Raw genomic sequence first — 16348 nt, forward strand, 5'->3', positions numbered from 1 at the left:
CTTAATTTTATTCACAGGTATAGCTGTGGACCTACTGTCTATGACCATGCACACCTTGGTCATGCTTGGTAAGCCTTCACATGCTAAAATTTCATTTATTTTTCTCGGAATTAGTTCTGCACCAGCCGGCTTCAATATAGACTCTTGCTTTGTGTAGTAGATACTCTTCTTATGAGTACATTAGCATCTAGCTGTTTTTCGGCAGAGAGCAGGAATACTAGAATTGTAACCCTGAGGAGTTAGCCAAGTGCAAGCTATCAGCCTCCTGCAGAATAAGAAGTGTAGTTAAATGCACCCAAGTGAGGCTTGGAAGAAAAGATGGGGGGGGGGGGAGTCAGCCTGGTGTGGAGAAAAATTCACTTCTGAGATCCAAAATAGGATGGGTCACTGTGCCTCATGCTTTAACAAGGTGTTCGTCTTTCTGCTGAGGCTTCTGAAGCAAAAAATAAAATAAAATCCTAGCTTCAGTATGTCTACTTAACATAAAACCAACCTGTTTCATATCTAGCTGAGGCCCATAATACATGTGCCTTTCCCCCTCTCTTTCAGCTCCTATGTTAAATTTGATATAATTCGAAGAATACTGACAAAGATATTTGGAAAGGAAGTCGTCATGGTGATGGGGATTACAGATATAGATGATAAAATAATTAAAAGAGCCAGTGAGGTAAGTGTATATAGTTCAGCTTGCTTTTTTGGTTCACAATCCAGTAGATTTTACAAATGTGCTGTATTCTATTGTTTGCATTATAGCCAGTCTAGGTAGGCTGTGAAATGAAACAGATACAGTGGATGCTTGGGTTGCAAACGTGATCCGTGCGAGATGCGCATTCGCAACCTGCAGCGGTGCGTCTGCGCATGTGTGGGTTGCGATTCGGCGCTTCTGCGCATGCGCGAAGCATGATTTAGTGCTTCTGCGTGTGCGCGAAACCCGGAAGTAACCCGTTCCGGTACTTCTGGGTTTTCGCGGGTCCGTAACCCGAAAAAACACAACCTAAAGCGTCTGTAACCCGAGGTATGACTGTATTGCATGGCAGGAGCAAAATTTGGGAGATTTGGCTAACTCTCTTTATCTTTTTGTAGGTGAAAAGTTCTGCTAGGCCTCAGCCAAACAAGAGAGAGGCTTCTCTCAATTGCAGTTAGGAGATCTGTCCCCATGCCTGTCCCTCTTGAAGTAAATTTCCATCTCCTACCTTAACCTCTGTTAAGTAATGCAGCTGTGGCAGCGTTAGCTGTGATAAAGGAATGAAGGCGCTGGATAGGAATGCCTCTCAAGGAGGAAGTGTGTATTTTGGGATTTCTCTGAGATCCATCACTGTCACTAGTGATGGATCAGGTGACATCAGTGGTTCAGAACACACATTGCCAATTTTAACTGTTGCAACCATTCCTGGAGAGGGATAGCCTTGCTGCAGTAGTTTATGCATGGATAACCTCACAATTAGACCACTGTAATGTGCTATTTGTGGGGGGGGGGGGGGCTGCCCTTGTACCTGGTTTGGAATCTGTAGCTAGCACCAAATTCAGCTACCATAGTGCTTGGTGGGACACCGAGCTATACATATGTTACATCAGTGTTGAAAGATGTGCACTGGCTATTAGCTGCTGAGCCATGTTCAGAAGGGTTTGGTTGTTGTTATTTAAAACTTTGGGAACCAGAATATTCTGCAGACTGCTTCCCCTGGTACAGAACACGTCAATCTTTTAAGATCTTCAAAGTAGAGGCTGCCAGTTGTTCTGTGACCACCTGGTTGTTACTTGTTGACAATGCTTAAGAAGTGAGCCTTCTTGGCGATAGCACCCATCCTTGGGTTACTTGTGAGGCAGAAACGGCAATACCTTAGAATGCTTCTTTAAGATTATGTTCACCTAAACCAGGCACCCCCAGACCCGGCCCTCCAGATGTTTTGGGACTACAATTCCCATCATCCCTGACCACTGGTCCTGTTAGCTAGGGATGATGGGAGTTGTAGTCCCAAAACAGCTGGATGGCCAAGTTTGGGGATGCCTGACCTAAACTTTCCTGGACTTCTTCATGTTTATTTTGTTTTGCACAATGCTTGTTTTTTCTTTGTGCTATACAGTTTTGTGTTCTTACCACATTTTTAGGAACTTTTATTGGTGGTGGTGATTGTCATTTTTTTATAGTTTTTGTGTAAACCACCTAGAGATTTATATATATAGAGAGAGAGAGTGTGTGTGTACTGTGGTATACTTTTTAAATTAATAAATAATAACCAGGGTTTCCACTTAACAAGGACTGGAAATCATTATCACATTTTAAAGCTTCTTTATCAGTTATCTGCTACAATTCTACCAGGATGCCCCAGTGCCATCAAATGCTAACCTACCTAAATGTAGTTGCAATTTAGTAAATTTTATCTGTTTCCCCATCTGCCCAATTTTCTGTCCTAACATTTGGCATAATATATCGGCATTGAGCAGCTCAGTTTTTGTATGCTGGGAATTTCTGGAACATTTAAATGTTGTAACTTGAGTTGTTGACGTATGGTGCCTCTTGTACCATATGGGGCTCCACCAAGCTTTCGTCCATACAGTACTTAACATTTTTACTTGTCGCTCATAGTTCCTTCTTTCCCACCAGCTCTGAAGGGGAAGATCCAAAGTCCTGAAAATACTTTTTAAAACATAAGCAAAAAATAATAATCCCAGGCTGCTTCCTGCATGATCCCAGATCAGCCTTCTCCAACTTGGTGTTTGTTTGTGCTGGCTGGAGTTGATGGGGAATTGCCGTCAGAAACATATAGAGAGCACCAGGCTGGGAAAGACTGCCCCAAACAATCTGGGAACCTGTGGGGAGCATAAAGATGTCACATAGACAATAGGATTTGGTTTTGTGGTGATTCCCCCTCTGAGCTGACTTTCTGGTGATGCTAGGGAGCTAAAACCAAGGGAATTCCTTCAAAATGATAAACACCTGTTTTTGTAGGCCTCAGCCCCAAACAGTAATCAAAACAAGTGGGTGTGCTGTGGGGCAGGGGGGACATATTGCTCCATTACCAGTCTAGTTTGACTTATTTTGAATTGTATCTTCTTTTATCTCAATGAAATGAGAAATACTATTAAGTATTTCAAGGAATTTCCCTGAACGTTTGGGGTTTTTGTTGTTGTTGTCAGGGCTCCGGAGAGCTGTCACCTGTCATTCCTGTTTTGACTATGAATGGGGGTATTTTTAATTTTGTGTTTGAAATTGAAGCTACATTTAGAATAAGGATGCCCCCCCCCCAAAAAAAGATTAGTTCCCTTCTCCCTTGATATGTAAGATTGTTGTGCTCCTCAGGCTAGCAGTTAATGTGGCTTATTGCTTTTATCTTGGATTTCTTTTCTCTCCTTCAGTTCGCTATTAACTAACAGATCAAACAGATTTACCTGTGTGCTCCTTTCTTACAGATGGGCATATCACCAGTGTCTCTTGCTCGTTTTTATGAGGAGGACTTCAAGCAAGACATGGATGCTTTAAAGGTACAGATATTTCCTCTAATATGGAAGACATCTTTTATTTGTTGGAAAAGATGCCTGGGCAGTGGTGAACCTCTTCCTTGGTCTGTTGAGCTAATTGCCTATGTCTGCCCAACTTCATTGATGCTTCCTGTGAACTTGGTGTTCTTTTTGTTATTCTATTGACCAGGCAACACTTAAACCTGATAGTCCACATTTATTAATCAAAGCTGATGACTTCTTTTAAATTTTCAGGTTCTACCTCCTACAGTATATATGAGAGTGACTGAAAATATTCCTCAGATCATTTCTTTTATACAGCAGATCATTGCTAGCGGGCACGGTTATGCAACATCGAAAGGTAAATCTTCTGAACAATTCAATTGCATGTTAATTAGTGTAGAAGACATTTTTTTGTCTGTTTTTTCCCCCCATGTTGCCTTGAATACGTCTTGTACAGCTGTTAAATAGCAAATGCAGAGTTAATGTAACTATTAACTTAGAGCCATTGTGGCCTAGTAGTTAAGAGTGGCAGATGAGGACCTGTGAGAGCAGGGTTCAAATCCCAACTCAGCCAGGAAGTTCACTGAGTGACCTTGGGCCAGTCCACTTTGGCAGATGATTCCACATGCAGCCTGCTTGGTTTATGTGATCAGCATAGGGGTACCATCTCCCCATGGTTGCTGGCATTGTTCAGTACCCTGTGTGGTGGTGTGCTGGGTGCATGAATAGAGAGGAATGTGTAGCTCAGGGTTTCCCAAACTTGGGTTTCCGGCTGCTTTTGGACTACAACTCCCATCATCCCTAGCTAGCAGGATCATTGGTCAGGGATGATGGGGATTGTAGTCCAAAACCAGCTGGAGACCCAAGTTTGGAAAACCCAGGTATAGAGTTTCCCCTTAATCCAAGGATAGTCAACAGGGTGCCCTCCAACTCTCATCAGCTCCAGCCAGGACAGTCAACCCTCAGGGATGATGAGAATTGTGATCCAGCAACTTCTGTAGAGCACTACATTTGCTAGGTAAAGGTAAAGGGACCCCTGACCATTAGGTCCAGTCGTGGCCGACTCTGGGGTTGCGGTGCTCATCTCACTTTATTGGCTGAGGGAGCCGGCGTACAGCTTCTGGGTCATGTGGCCAGCATGACTAAGCCGCTTCTGGCAAACCAGAGCAGCACACAGAAATGCCATTTACCTTCCCGCCAGAGCGGTACCCATTTATCTACTTGCACTTTAACGTGCTTTTGAACTGCTAGGTTGGCAGGAGCAGGGACTGAGCAACAGGAGCCCACCCTGTCGCGGGGATTTGAACCGCCGACCTTCTGATTGGCAAGCCCTAGGCTCAGTGGTTTAGACCACAGCGCCACCAGCGTCCCTCTACATTTGCTACCCCTGCCTTAAATCAGTAGGCCTAATCGCTTCCATCTTTGTAATAAGACCAAACTGTTTATTTCCGACAGGTAATGTATATTTTGATGTCCGTTCTAGGGGAGACAGATATGGAAAGCTAACACAGGTTTACCCTGACAGCCAAGAGGAACCAGGTAAGTTAACAAAAGCTGTGTTGGCTTCTGCATGAATTACGGAGGCTTTGTATGTATTCTATGCAAAAAGTATATAATACATAGAAAGGAGGCTAGTAGCTTTGTTTTAACTTGGTTCTGTGTAAGCCAGGGGTGCTAAGCTGTAGCACATGGGCTGCATCTGGCTCCTAAAGGGTCTTTTGTGGGACCCCCCAGTTTTAAATTTAATTTATACAGGTTATTTCTAACTGCTTCCATAAGTACATCACTGGTGCTCTGGACAACCCCTGCACCCATGTGTGTCCATTTTTATTAAAAACAAAAACTGACAGCTCCCACAGAGATGCCCTCCTAGTGGTGCAGCCACAAAACTTCTAGCCCATTTGCAAAGTTAAGCAGGGTCCAGTATGTTTTTAAATTGGATGGAGGACCATGTGTTGAGATTCCTTGCATTGCAAGGGGTTGAACTTGACGACCCTCGAGTTCTCTTCCAACTCCTACAATTCTATGATTCTGATTCCCCTGCTGTGATTTTGTGCCGCTCCCCTCAGGTGACCCTGCTCCCCAAATATTTGGCCTTTATAATTGCACTGAAAGTGGCCTAAGGCCTAGTGGCAGGTCTTGAGACCCGCTAGTGAGACATATGAAGCTGTCCAGATAACTTACGGAATATAGCAGAGATCTCTTTTACACGCTTAACTCATTCCGAGCATCTTTGTTAATGCGTCACCCCTTGTTATTGGCAGCTGACAGCGATAAGCGTAACGTGAAGGATTTCGCTCTTTGGAAGGCAGCCAAACCTCAAGAGACGTGCTGGGGTTCTCCCTGGGGGAACGGAAGGCCTGGCTGGCACATTGAGTGTTCAACGATATCAAGGTCAGCGGGTCTGGACTTCTTCGTCTTTGTTTTTTCATGAGCATGCATTAGAAAGCGATTGACATGTGAATCACGGAGGGTTTCTGTTGAAAACAGTTTAAATTTTTAATAAGTGACAATTAATGGCAATTGCAGTTTGAGGGAGAAAGCGAATAATGAAATCACATTTTAAGGACAGCTCTTCTGAGTGGAAGGGCTGCAAACTAAAGGCAGTAACATCTGATGCCTTTGTAGCCCACATCTTGCGCTTGCTTCGATGCGCCGTGGCAAGTCAGGAGAGCACACCAATACAAGAGATGCAATGATCCTACAGGGGAGCCAAGCCGGTGATTCCTAAACTGCGGTTTACAGTGGACGTTCAGGTTGAGAACATGATCCGTGCGGGATGCATGTTCGCCACCCGCATCTGCGCATGCACGGATTGCGATTCGGTGCTTCTGCGCATGCGCAAAGCGTGATTTAGTGCTTCTGCGCATGCACGACCACCGAAACCCAGAAGTAACCCATTCCGGTACTTCTAGGTTTCGACGGTCCGCAACCCAAAAAACCTGAAGCGTCTGTACCCCAAGGTATGACTGTACAATGTTATTTTAGGCAGTCTGCAAAGCCAGAGTAGAAACGAGAGAGAAGCTGGCAGACTTAAGGCTTCCTGCAAGCAATCTGGTTAGTCCTTGTGAGAGGAGGATACAGTGGTGCCCCGCAAGATGAATGCCTCACAAGACGGAAAACTCGCTAGACGAAAGAGTTTTCCGTTTTGGAGATGCTTCGCACAACGAATTTCCTATGGGCTTGCTTCGCAAGACGAAAATGTCTTGCGAGTTCCTGCAGGTTTCCCCCATCCTTTCCCCCCCTTTTTCTAAGCCGCTAAGCCGCTTATCTGCTTATCCGCTAAGCCGCTAAGCCGCTAAAAGCCGCTAAACCACTAATAGCGCTAATCCGCTAAGCCGTCAATGGGCTTGCTTCACAAGACGAAAAAACCGCTAGACGAAGAGAATCGCGGAACGGATTCTTTTCGTCTTGCGAGGCACCACTGTACTGAGCAATCCTGAGCCATTGGCCTGATCCAGCAGGTTCTTCTAACTTTGACTTATCTGGAGTTTATGGCGGTGAATGTCGAACAAAATGGCAGCTCCTACGGTCTGTGCATCTGTACTTGGAACACACAAGGTGACATCATTTTTAGGTGACAGGTAGGCAAATGTCTTCGGAATCTAGGACAAGTCTTTGTAGACCTAGGAGTGCTTCCCTCTTCTCCATTTCATGCTGTCTGTTCAGTTCAGCTGGATTGGGGCCCCCAAAGCACTTCAACTCAGAAGCCATTTCAAAAACAGCTTCTAATGTAGTTCATGAAAAACAAGGGACCGGAACAAGTAGTCCTCAACACTCAAAGTTTTAAGAAGCATTTGGCTGAATATATTTTCTTTACTGAGAACAAATTGTAAACCGCTTAGTCAATAAAATATCTATAAGCAGTATAAAATAATGATCAGTGTTGTTGTCCTCGGTCTGTCTTGAGAGACAATGGAGATAGGTAGTCTTTGACAATCTGGAAGCTGGACTAAGGCTGCAGTTCCTCTGCTGTCTCAGTTAAACTCTTTGGGGCTGAGATTACAGTGTTTAATAAGGGTAAGGCCATTTCCATCTAGAGGTAAATGGAAGTACTGCAGCATTCAAGTTACAGATAGGTAGCCGTGTTGGTCTGCCGTAGTCAAAACAAAATAAAATTTTTTTCCTTCCAGTAGCACCTTAAAGACCAACTAAGTTAGTTCTTGGTATGAGCTTTCGTGTGCATGCACACTTCTTCAGATACCACTTCTTCAGATACACTTCTTCAGATACTTCAGTTCTTCTTCAGTTCAGATACTTCTTCAGATACTTCAGATACACACTTCTTCAGATACTTCAGATCTGAAGAAGTGTGCATGCACACGAAAGCTCATACCAAGAACTAACTTAGTTGGTCTTTAAGGTGCTACTGGAAGGAAAAAAAATTTATTTTGTTGCAGCATTCAAGTAAGTGGCTCAATTTAATGCCATCCCTTTATATGTGTGCAAGGGAGCAGAGAACAGGCACCTCGTACTGTATGGAACTCCAAACACTTTGTTAACGGAGCTCAGCTTGCTGGTTAATTTGGCAATAATGAATGACGACATCCAGAACTATTGTGCTGCAGTTGCATCTGCTTCTGCCTTATTGAAACGCTTGTGCACAATTGCTGCTGGTTGCAACTGTGGTTGCCTTGTTCAAACATTACATTTGCTGATGCATACCCAGGGATGCATGCGACTTCTTGCATAGGAGGAAAAACTCGCTGCTGTTGCTCTTATTCTGCAAAAAACACCACGGCCGATTGAAATCAATCTTAGAATCCTGGAAAAACACACTTTGCAAGGTGCTCCTCTTAAACTGGCTTTGCCTTGTAATGTTTTAAAAAATCTTTCTGCTTATTTGGAGTGAGAACGGAACAGATTGGTAAAGTGCCATTATTGATCTGCCCCTGTGGATTGAACACAAATACAGTGCTTTTTTTCAGCGCTTCTGGAAAAAAAAAAAAGAATATCACACACACACACACACACACACACACACACACACACTTCATTTGGCTAATAGAAAACCTATATATAGATGATTCCTTGTATGATAAACTTAAGCAGATGCAGTGGTTTGAATAAATTCCAGAGCTGGCTCCCAATTCTTCTCTTTACTGAACTGTAACAGGAATGTATTTCTCTGTCTTTTTTCTCCTCCCCCCCCCCAAACTCCCACTCATTGATTGCTTTTGTTGTAGTCTGGTGTTTGGAGGACATTTGGATATCCACACTGGTGGAATCGATCTTGCATTTCCTCATCACGAAAACGAAATTGCTCAGTGTGAAGTTTATCATCAGTGTGAACAATGGGGAAATTATTTTCTACACTCTGGTAAGTGTGGGAATATGGTCCACGCGCTGCTCATGCTTCCAAGCAATGCTTTCTGCTATGAAATCATCCTTGCAATAATAAACTTTTGGTACAAATAGTAAATTATTATTATTATTATTATTATTATTATTATTATTATTATTATTATTAAAGGCATACAATAACCCATAGAACAGACCCAATAAAACAACAGCAGATCTTCAGCAGCAAAGTAATATCAAGAAATAGCAAAATCACCATCAGCCACCAGCTGCCTGGAAAAAGAGAGAAGTTAATGATGGCACTGTGTTGACTTCACTGGGGAGAGGATTCCACTATTGGGGAGCTGCAACAACAGACCCTCTCAATGGTACCCTTGAACCTCCCTCTATAGTCCCATTAATGCCTCTTTGGAGTTGGGGGACCCAAGCGAACAGTGTGGGATAGGAGGTGAGCTGTTGGTGGTTGTGGGAACTTACCCAAAATCTTGAAGAGGAACCTTGTATGAATGGAGCTACAAGTTCCTCTGCCTGATTTTGGGTCACCTTTTCAGTGCTGCCCCCCTATGCTCTTTCCCACATTGCTCAGGAAAGTTCCCCAACCCTCTGGATAGCCCTTTTGGAAGCTGTGGGTGGTGGGGAGAAGAAAGAGGACAAGTCATCTTAGGTGGACTTCTTTCCATTTGTGGTTTTCAAGATGGAGGCTGTTGTGCCCTCCTGTGTGAAGCTCTCCTCTTCAGCAGCCTTCGGGTGGGGCACGTGACATTTGATTTCACCCTCTGAGGGGTGTGGAAGGGAGAGAGGGAGCATGGTGTCTTCCGTAAGGGGAATTACATGTCCCTGCCCTTGTTCATGTGGACGTTACCAGATCAGGGCCCAAGGTGCCTTTGTCCTACCACAGATATTAGGAAGGAGCATTCTGGGATATTTTCACATCTCTTATTGGAGTGGGAAAAGTAAGGAGAATAGTTGTGCTCATAAAATGTGCGCATGAATTGACGAGAGTAAGGCAAGCCCTCCTGAAAAAGAGTTGCCTCATGTGTGTCTTTATTTGTGAATGTGTCTTAGGCATTGGTTTATTTTAAGCCTGTTGATGCGAGGCAGATTTAGCTTCTTTTAAGTATCTCAGTACTACCTTTTCTTGTAACAGTATGAAACAAATAAATACCCAAATGGTGAAATTTCAACAAGCAGTCAGCCTGGTTCAAACCATTTTTACTCTTTTTTTGCAGAGTTGAGTCATTATTTCTGATTAATGGTTTTCCCTGTTCCTATAATATATATACAGTGGTACCTCGAGTTACATATTCCTCAGGTTACAAACGTGTCAGGCTACAAATTCCGCTAACCTGGAAGAGTTACCTTGAGTTGAGAACTTGGCTCCAGGATGAGAACAGAAATCATGTGCCAGCGGTGCAGTGGCAGCAAGAGGCCCCATTAGCGAATGCACGCCTCTAGTTAAGAACAGTTTCAGGTTAAGAACAGATCTCTGGAATGAATTAAGTTCATAACTAGAAGTACCACTGCATATATATTTAGGATGCAACAGCCTACTTAATATTGTAAATCAAAATGCTGAAAGATTCTGAATTTTTCTACTAGAGATATTCACTCCATTATGTTTAAGACGTTGCTTTTAAAAATTACTTTCTTACACGTGCATGCTTCGAATGATGTAGAGTGCTATTTGGGTGTTCAGATTACCTGTATCTGATTAATTTACTTATCTCTACCTTTCAGTGGTGCTATTGTGAAAGCCAGCATGTTGCATTCATTAACTGATTTCTTCCTCTTCTTCTTCTTCCCATAACTTAATGTGAATTATTCATAGGCAATTATTATTGAGTTTCAGAAAATAACTTGTCAGTGTTCCTTAACAGATTGTAGAGTTTGGGCAAGCTCATTAATGGGACTCTATTCAAGACTGCTTGCCTCTCTTGAAATATTTGTAGAAGGAGCTGATGGAGAAAATGCACAACTCTCTCTCCCTCTCTCTCTTGTGTGTCTGTGTGTGTGTGTGTGTGTGTTTGTTTAACAGTACAATGGTGCACAACAAAACCTAAGAATCACTTCACACAGTATATGTTTCTAGCACACTTCTATGTAGAAATTGTGTGAAAGCCATGTGCAGATTGTCACACACGATGCCCGCACACATGCTGTGGTGCTGTGGTCATTCGCGACTTCCTGCCACATACAGGTCCCAGTGGAGTCATGCTGTGCGGTTGTTGCAAAGTATTGTCCATGGATAGGGTTTCCTTCTGTTTCTGCCTTTTCTCAGAAAAGAATGAGGTAAAATGGTCCTTGGAAGCCATCTTGGGCTTGAAAGTGGCACTTTGCTTATATAATATTATTGATTTGTTTGAACAGCTTACCGTATTTTTCGCTCTATAGGACGCACCGGGCCACAAGATGCACCTAGTTTTTAGAGGGGGAAATCAAGAAAAAAAGAAGCCAAGACAGCGAGCAGGATCCATCCCGCTGGCTGTCTTGGCTTCTGCCATAGCTGCGCAACCTCTCCAGCCAGGAGCTAAACCTCTCCAGCGTGGCTAAAGAAGCGTGGCTAAAGAAACCAAGGCAGTGAGCGGGATGGATTGCGCTCGCTGCCTTTGCTTCTTTAGCCTTGCGCAGCCTCTCCCGGCTGGAGAGGCTGCGCGCAGCTATGGCAATTCCCCCACCTCCTGCAAAAGCCCACAGGAGCCGAGCACCCTTTAAGGAGCGCACGGCTCCTGTGGGCTTTTCTACGAGGAGGGAGAAGGGACTGACTGGCTGCGTCAGTCCCTTCTCCCTCCTGGGGAAAAGCCCGCAAGAGCCGCGTGAAACTTGTGTGCGGCTCTTGGGGGCTTTTCCTGCCTGTCTCCCCCCTGCATTCACTCCATAGGATGCACAGACTTTCCCCCTTAGATTTTAAGAGGGGAAAAGTGCGTCCTGTGGAGCGAAAAATATGGTATAAACCACTTGGTTACAATAGTCCCTACGTGGTATACAGAAAATATAATACCGAACAGGTGAAAATTGGTTAAAACTATTAAATCAAGCTTAAGTTACAATGCCTGCTGGATTAAAAGTCTTCGGTAGGTTTTGGGGTCAGGGGTGGGTGGACTGTGTTACCTCAGCTGGAAGGAGGTTCCATAAAATTGGGCCCAGTTTTATGAATGCCCCATGCAAATGAAACAAAGCCCATATGTCTCAGTCCATTTGTTTCTGTTGGGATAGGGCCCTGGGATTGTTCCTTAATTTTTTAGTTGAAGAATTTCCTGGGGGTGGGCGATTTTGATCTGTGGTGCTGCAAATTAAAGGGCTAGTTGTGTTTGGGAATATTTTAGTTACTGTAATAGGGAACGAAAATGAAAATATTGGCCTTTCCTCCTAGCACTGAGTAATGGTAATGGGCTTACTTAGTTGAATATTACACCCTGCTTGCTTCAATATCTGGAAAACCCTACATTAATATGCAAACTATTTAAACCTAAAGCAGTTACAAGGCACATGACCAAATCAGTTACAGAAATAGCAGCACTGTTTTTAATATTTTAAAAATTCTTGTTCCTCTCTGTTCCTTAATATAGAAAAACAAACTGAGTGAAATAGACTCTGGTCTACTGTTTTTAGCTCCTGCTATTCTGAAAAATAATTTAACCTTGTTTTTGTCTTTTTTAAAAAAACTCTGCTCAGAAAATAAAGCAAAGTCATCTTGCTTTTGTCGTTCCAGGACACCTGCATGTTAAAGGGAGTGAGAAAATGTCAAAATCACTGAAAAACTACATTACCATTAAGGTATTGTAAACTGGCACACACTTCCATTTAACTTGAATCCTCTGAACAGTTGCCACCACCGGGAATGTGTTTTTTGGTTTTCTTTTTAAATCAAGCTCTTCTCAGTGGATTTGGCCTGTACAGGAAGAAACTTGAAGAAGGAGCTCTTAAGATCAGAGGGTGGGATGGAGGAATGCTTGAGGCCTGGCCCAGCTCATATTCGAGATTACCTGTGCCACCCTGGGCATGTCTACTTGGGCACAAGTCCTATAGCATTCAAGAGGACTTGGTCCCAGGCAAGTGTATTTAGGATTGCAGGCTCAGTACAGAAGAGCATTCCCATCTTCTAACTAGGGCTGGGCCATATCTGGTTTTCATCATCATGATATATCACCAGCTAAGCATTATGATATTAGGATGTCTGAAATGAGGATGGAGTTATGTAGAGACATTGGCTGCCTTCACAGTTTTCCCCGCATTGTGAATTTTGCATAGCGCACGCGCGCACACACACACACACACTATTGCCAAGTCAAAAATTATGAAAACAGTATCATGATATGAAATTCAAAGCAGCTCTGGACATTGCCCAGCTCTACTTCTGACTCTGCACTTGCTTTAGCTTCATTGGTTCATGAGAGGGACAAAGGTGGCGTTGTGGTCTAAACCACTGAGCCTCTTGAGCTTGCCGATCAGAAGGTTGGCAGTTCGAATCCCAGCGATGGAGTGAGCTCCCGTTGCTCTGTCCCAGCTCCTGCCAACCTTGCAGTTCGAAAGCATGGGAAGGTAAACGGCGTTTCCATGCGCTCTGGTTTCCGTCAGGTGTTCCATTGCGCCAGAAGTGGTTTAGTCATGCTGGCCACATGATCTGGAAAGGTGTCTATGGACGAACGCCAGCTCCCTCGGCCTAAAAGCAAGATGAGTGCCACAACCCCATAGTCGCCTTTGACTGGACTTAACTGTCCAGGGGTCCTTTACCTTTTCCTTTGATTCATGAATTTATGTCTAAGCAGAGATGGCGGAGGATTAAACAGGTATCAAAGAGAACACGGCTCTGTATATCTATTGTAGTTGTATTGCACTCATCCTCCAAGGAATCCTTGGGGACCTCCTTGAGGTTATTCTACAGTATCCATGATTCTTCACACCACATCAAAACGTTCTGTTTAACAGGCTTTTTAAAATGTAGTGTTACTTGTTACAGGGATTGGTGAGGATCATTGGGCCCTAGTTGTTGGACCATGGGATTCTGGGCCTGGTGGGAGTTGAGTCTAACAACATTTATATCCAGCTCTTGCTCAGAGGAGGCCATCGTTTTCCCTTATTTTGTCCTCGCAACATTTTTGAGGTCCAGTGTAGCGCCATCCAATGCAATGAGCCCAACTGTGTTCAGGATAGCAGCCCAAGGCTGCAAGCTTACCTGGTAGTAAGCTTCACTAAACATAACAGGCCTGCTGTCTTGAGTAAACAAGCAGTAGGAAGTGTAAAGCAGAGGTGAGAAAATGCATAGTTTTCCAGATGTAGTTGGACATCAGCTCCTTCAGCCTCAGCCAGCATGGCCCAAGGCTAGCATCTTGTCCACCATGCTAGCTTTAAAAATGCCTGCATGTTGTTGGGAAGAGGACATCGTGATAATTTTTTTGGAACGCAAAGGCGACATTTTGTTTGCCTGTGGATTTTTTTGCACGTCCTTCGCAAATCAGTTGTATATTGTAACTGGGGGAATCTTTTGGATGGGCTAGTTGGCATAGTAATTGATGGGTAATTTTTCTTCACTCATCTTAAAGAAAAAAATAAACTCCTTAAGGTGAGTTTCAGTCCACTGACCCAGACTTCCTCTTGTTTATTCATGAGAAAACTCTCATGTGGAAAAATCCCCCCTGAAAATCTGCAGGATTGACTGCTTTCCTTTTGTCTCCCTTCACATTTAGGAATGAACAGATTCCAAAGGACTAGTCAGGCGTCGTTTCCCTCTCTTTCTGGACTCAAGTTGAATAGTGTCTGTCAAGCTGTGCTTGTTCTTTTGAGTCTTCCTTCCTGATACTCTCGCCCCGAGTTTAGTTTAAGTTGCTAACAGTTTATTATATTGTTCTGTGTCCTGCTTAGAAGACAGGACATAAAAATAGTGCTTCTAATATTGAGCGGTGAGAGTATCTGCATTTCTTATACCTAGGAAGCCAAATTCAGATATTTCACTCAGACTGTAAAATGATGCAGGTACATGTCATGTGTTTAGATACACACACAAAATTCACTTTATTCTGAACCTGCTCTTTGTGTTTTTGTAAAATTTGGGTTACATTTTTAATTTTGTGAAATACTAATGGGTACTAGGAGGAAGTTTAGCAGGCAGTAAAAAAGGTAAAGGTACCCCTGCCCGTACGGGCCAGTCTTGACAGACTCTGGGGTTGTGCGCCCATCTCACTTAAGAGGCCAGGGGCCAGCGCTGTCCGGAGACACTTCCGGGTCACGTGGCCAGCGTGACATCGCTGCTCTGGCCAGAGCCAGAGCCAGAGCCGCACACGGAAACGCCGTTTACCTTCCCGCTGGTAAGCGGTCCCTATTTATCTACTTGCACCTGGAGGTGCTTTCGAACTGCTAGGTTGGCAGGCGCTGGGACCGAGCAGCGGGAGCGCACCCCGCCGCAGGGATTCGAACCGCCGACCTTTCGATCGGCAAGTCCTAGGCGCTGAGGCTTTAACCCACAGCGCCACCTGCGTCCCAGTAACTAGCAGGCAGTAACTAGGAGCTACATAGCCAGAAGGAAGTGACTGTAGTTCATGCAGGTGCCTAAATTCCATCCCTGGACATGGGGCCCATTTGCAGCCCTGTGTTTCTGTGCATTCTGACATTTCTGCAGCAGTGAGAACTAGAAGCTTGGGTTTCCCCACTTTAAATGAAAACTCAAAATTCCTTGTCAGATTCTGCTGCAATCGGTGCTCATGGAAGCAGGGATTGCTATCTGCCTTGATATAATCCTCTTTATGAGGTATATAATAGCAGAGGGTCGGGAGCTTTGAGGTGCGTGGAAGGACTTGGGATTGTGTTTGTTAACGAAGGTCTTCCTGTTGTAAACTGGAAGGTCTGTCCCAAACGTGCAATCCCAGCCCTGTACGCAAAAATTTAATTCATGTGAGTATTGAAGGCTGAATGATGATGATTTCCTTTCTATCACACCTTTCCTCAAAGTTGCTGAAGGTGGCCTGCTTCCTCCTCATTTTATCCTCACAACTCTGCAAGGTAGGTCAGCCTGAGATGCTGTGGTCTTCTAAGTCCTAGCCCAACACTCTGACCCCTACATGCAATCTGGGATTTTGCAGCGTGTCGGATTCTGTCATGGAGACTATTTTCCATGACTGGCAATGTCCTTTATGACCCTCTTAAAGCTGTTAGTTATAAGGAGAGCTAGAGCTTAATTTGTATTTCTTTTTCACTTTGTCTTTAGGATTTCCTGAAGAAGTTCTCACCTGATCAGTTTAGGATGTTTTGCTTACGGAGTGGATACAGATCATGTAAGGAAAACTCCTTTGAGTAGAGATGGACTATCCATAAAGTCATAATTACGTATATGCTTTGTGTGCACATTTATAAGGCATATCTTTTGGGTTGGGGACTTTTTTTTGAGAGTGCTATGATTTTGGGGCGTGAGGGTTTTTTTTTTGTCTGTACTCTTGAACGTCAAATCAATTTTCAGATGTAGCCCTGTGTTGACTGGTGGGTGGAAGAGTGAGGGGGCCATTAAATCCATTCCCACACCTGAGCCACGTGAGATTAATAGTTTTTAATAGTAGCATAACCATTGTTCTCTGTTTATATAATAATGCTGATGCTT

The 16348-nt window shown here is 43.9% G+C and overlaps 1 protein-coding gene across 2 annotated transcripts in view; it reads left to right on the top strand.

Moving 5' to 3' along the window:
- Positions 1–16348, top strand: part of CARS2 (cysteinyl-tRNA synthetase 2, mitochondrial) — a 36323-nt gene that overhangs the window by 2158 nt on the left and 17817 nt on the right. For both annotated transcript variants that reach the window (XR_013837856.1, XM_079972726.1), the window contains exons 2-10: positions 18–68; positions 550–667; positions 3412–3483; positions 3715–3820; positions 4918–5001; positions 5727–5856; positions 8649–8782; positions 12473–12537; positions 15962–16028. Coding sequence is in view for 1 of the 2 variants with exons in the window: in XM_079972726.1 (XP_079828852.1) it covers positions 18–68; positions 550–667; positions 3412–3483; positions 3715–3820; positions 4918–5001; positions 5727–5856; positions 8649–8782; positions 12473–12537; positions 15962–16028 (827 nt within the window). In the remaining variant the exon portion in view is untranslated. The remainder of the gene's footprint in view (positions 1–17; positions 69–549; positions 668–3411; positions 3484–3714; positions 3821–4917; positions 5002–5726; positions 5857–8648; positions 8783–12472; positions 12538–15961; positions 16029–16348) is intronic.

This window comes from Podarcis cretensis (genome assembly GCF_951804945.1).
Source record: "Podarcis cretensis genome assembly, chromosome: 4".
Taxonomy (NCBI): Eukaryota; Metazoa; Chordata; class Lepidosauria; order Squamata; family Lacertidae; genus Podarcis; species Podarcis cretensis.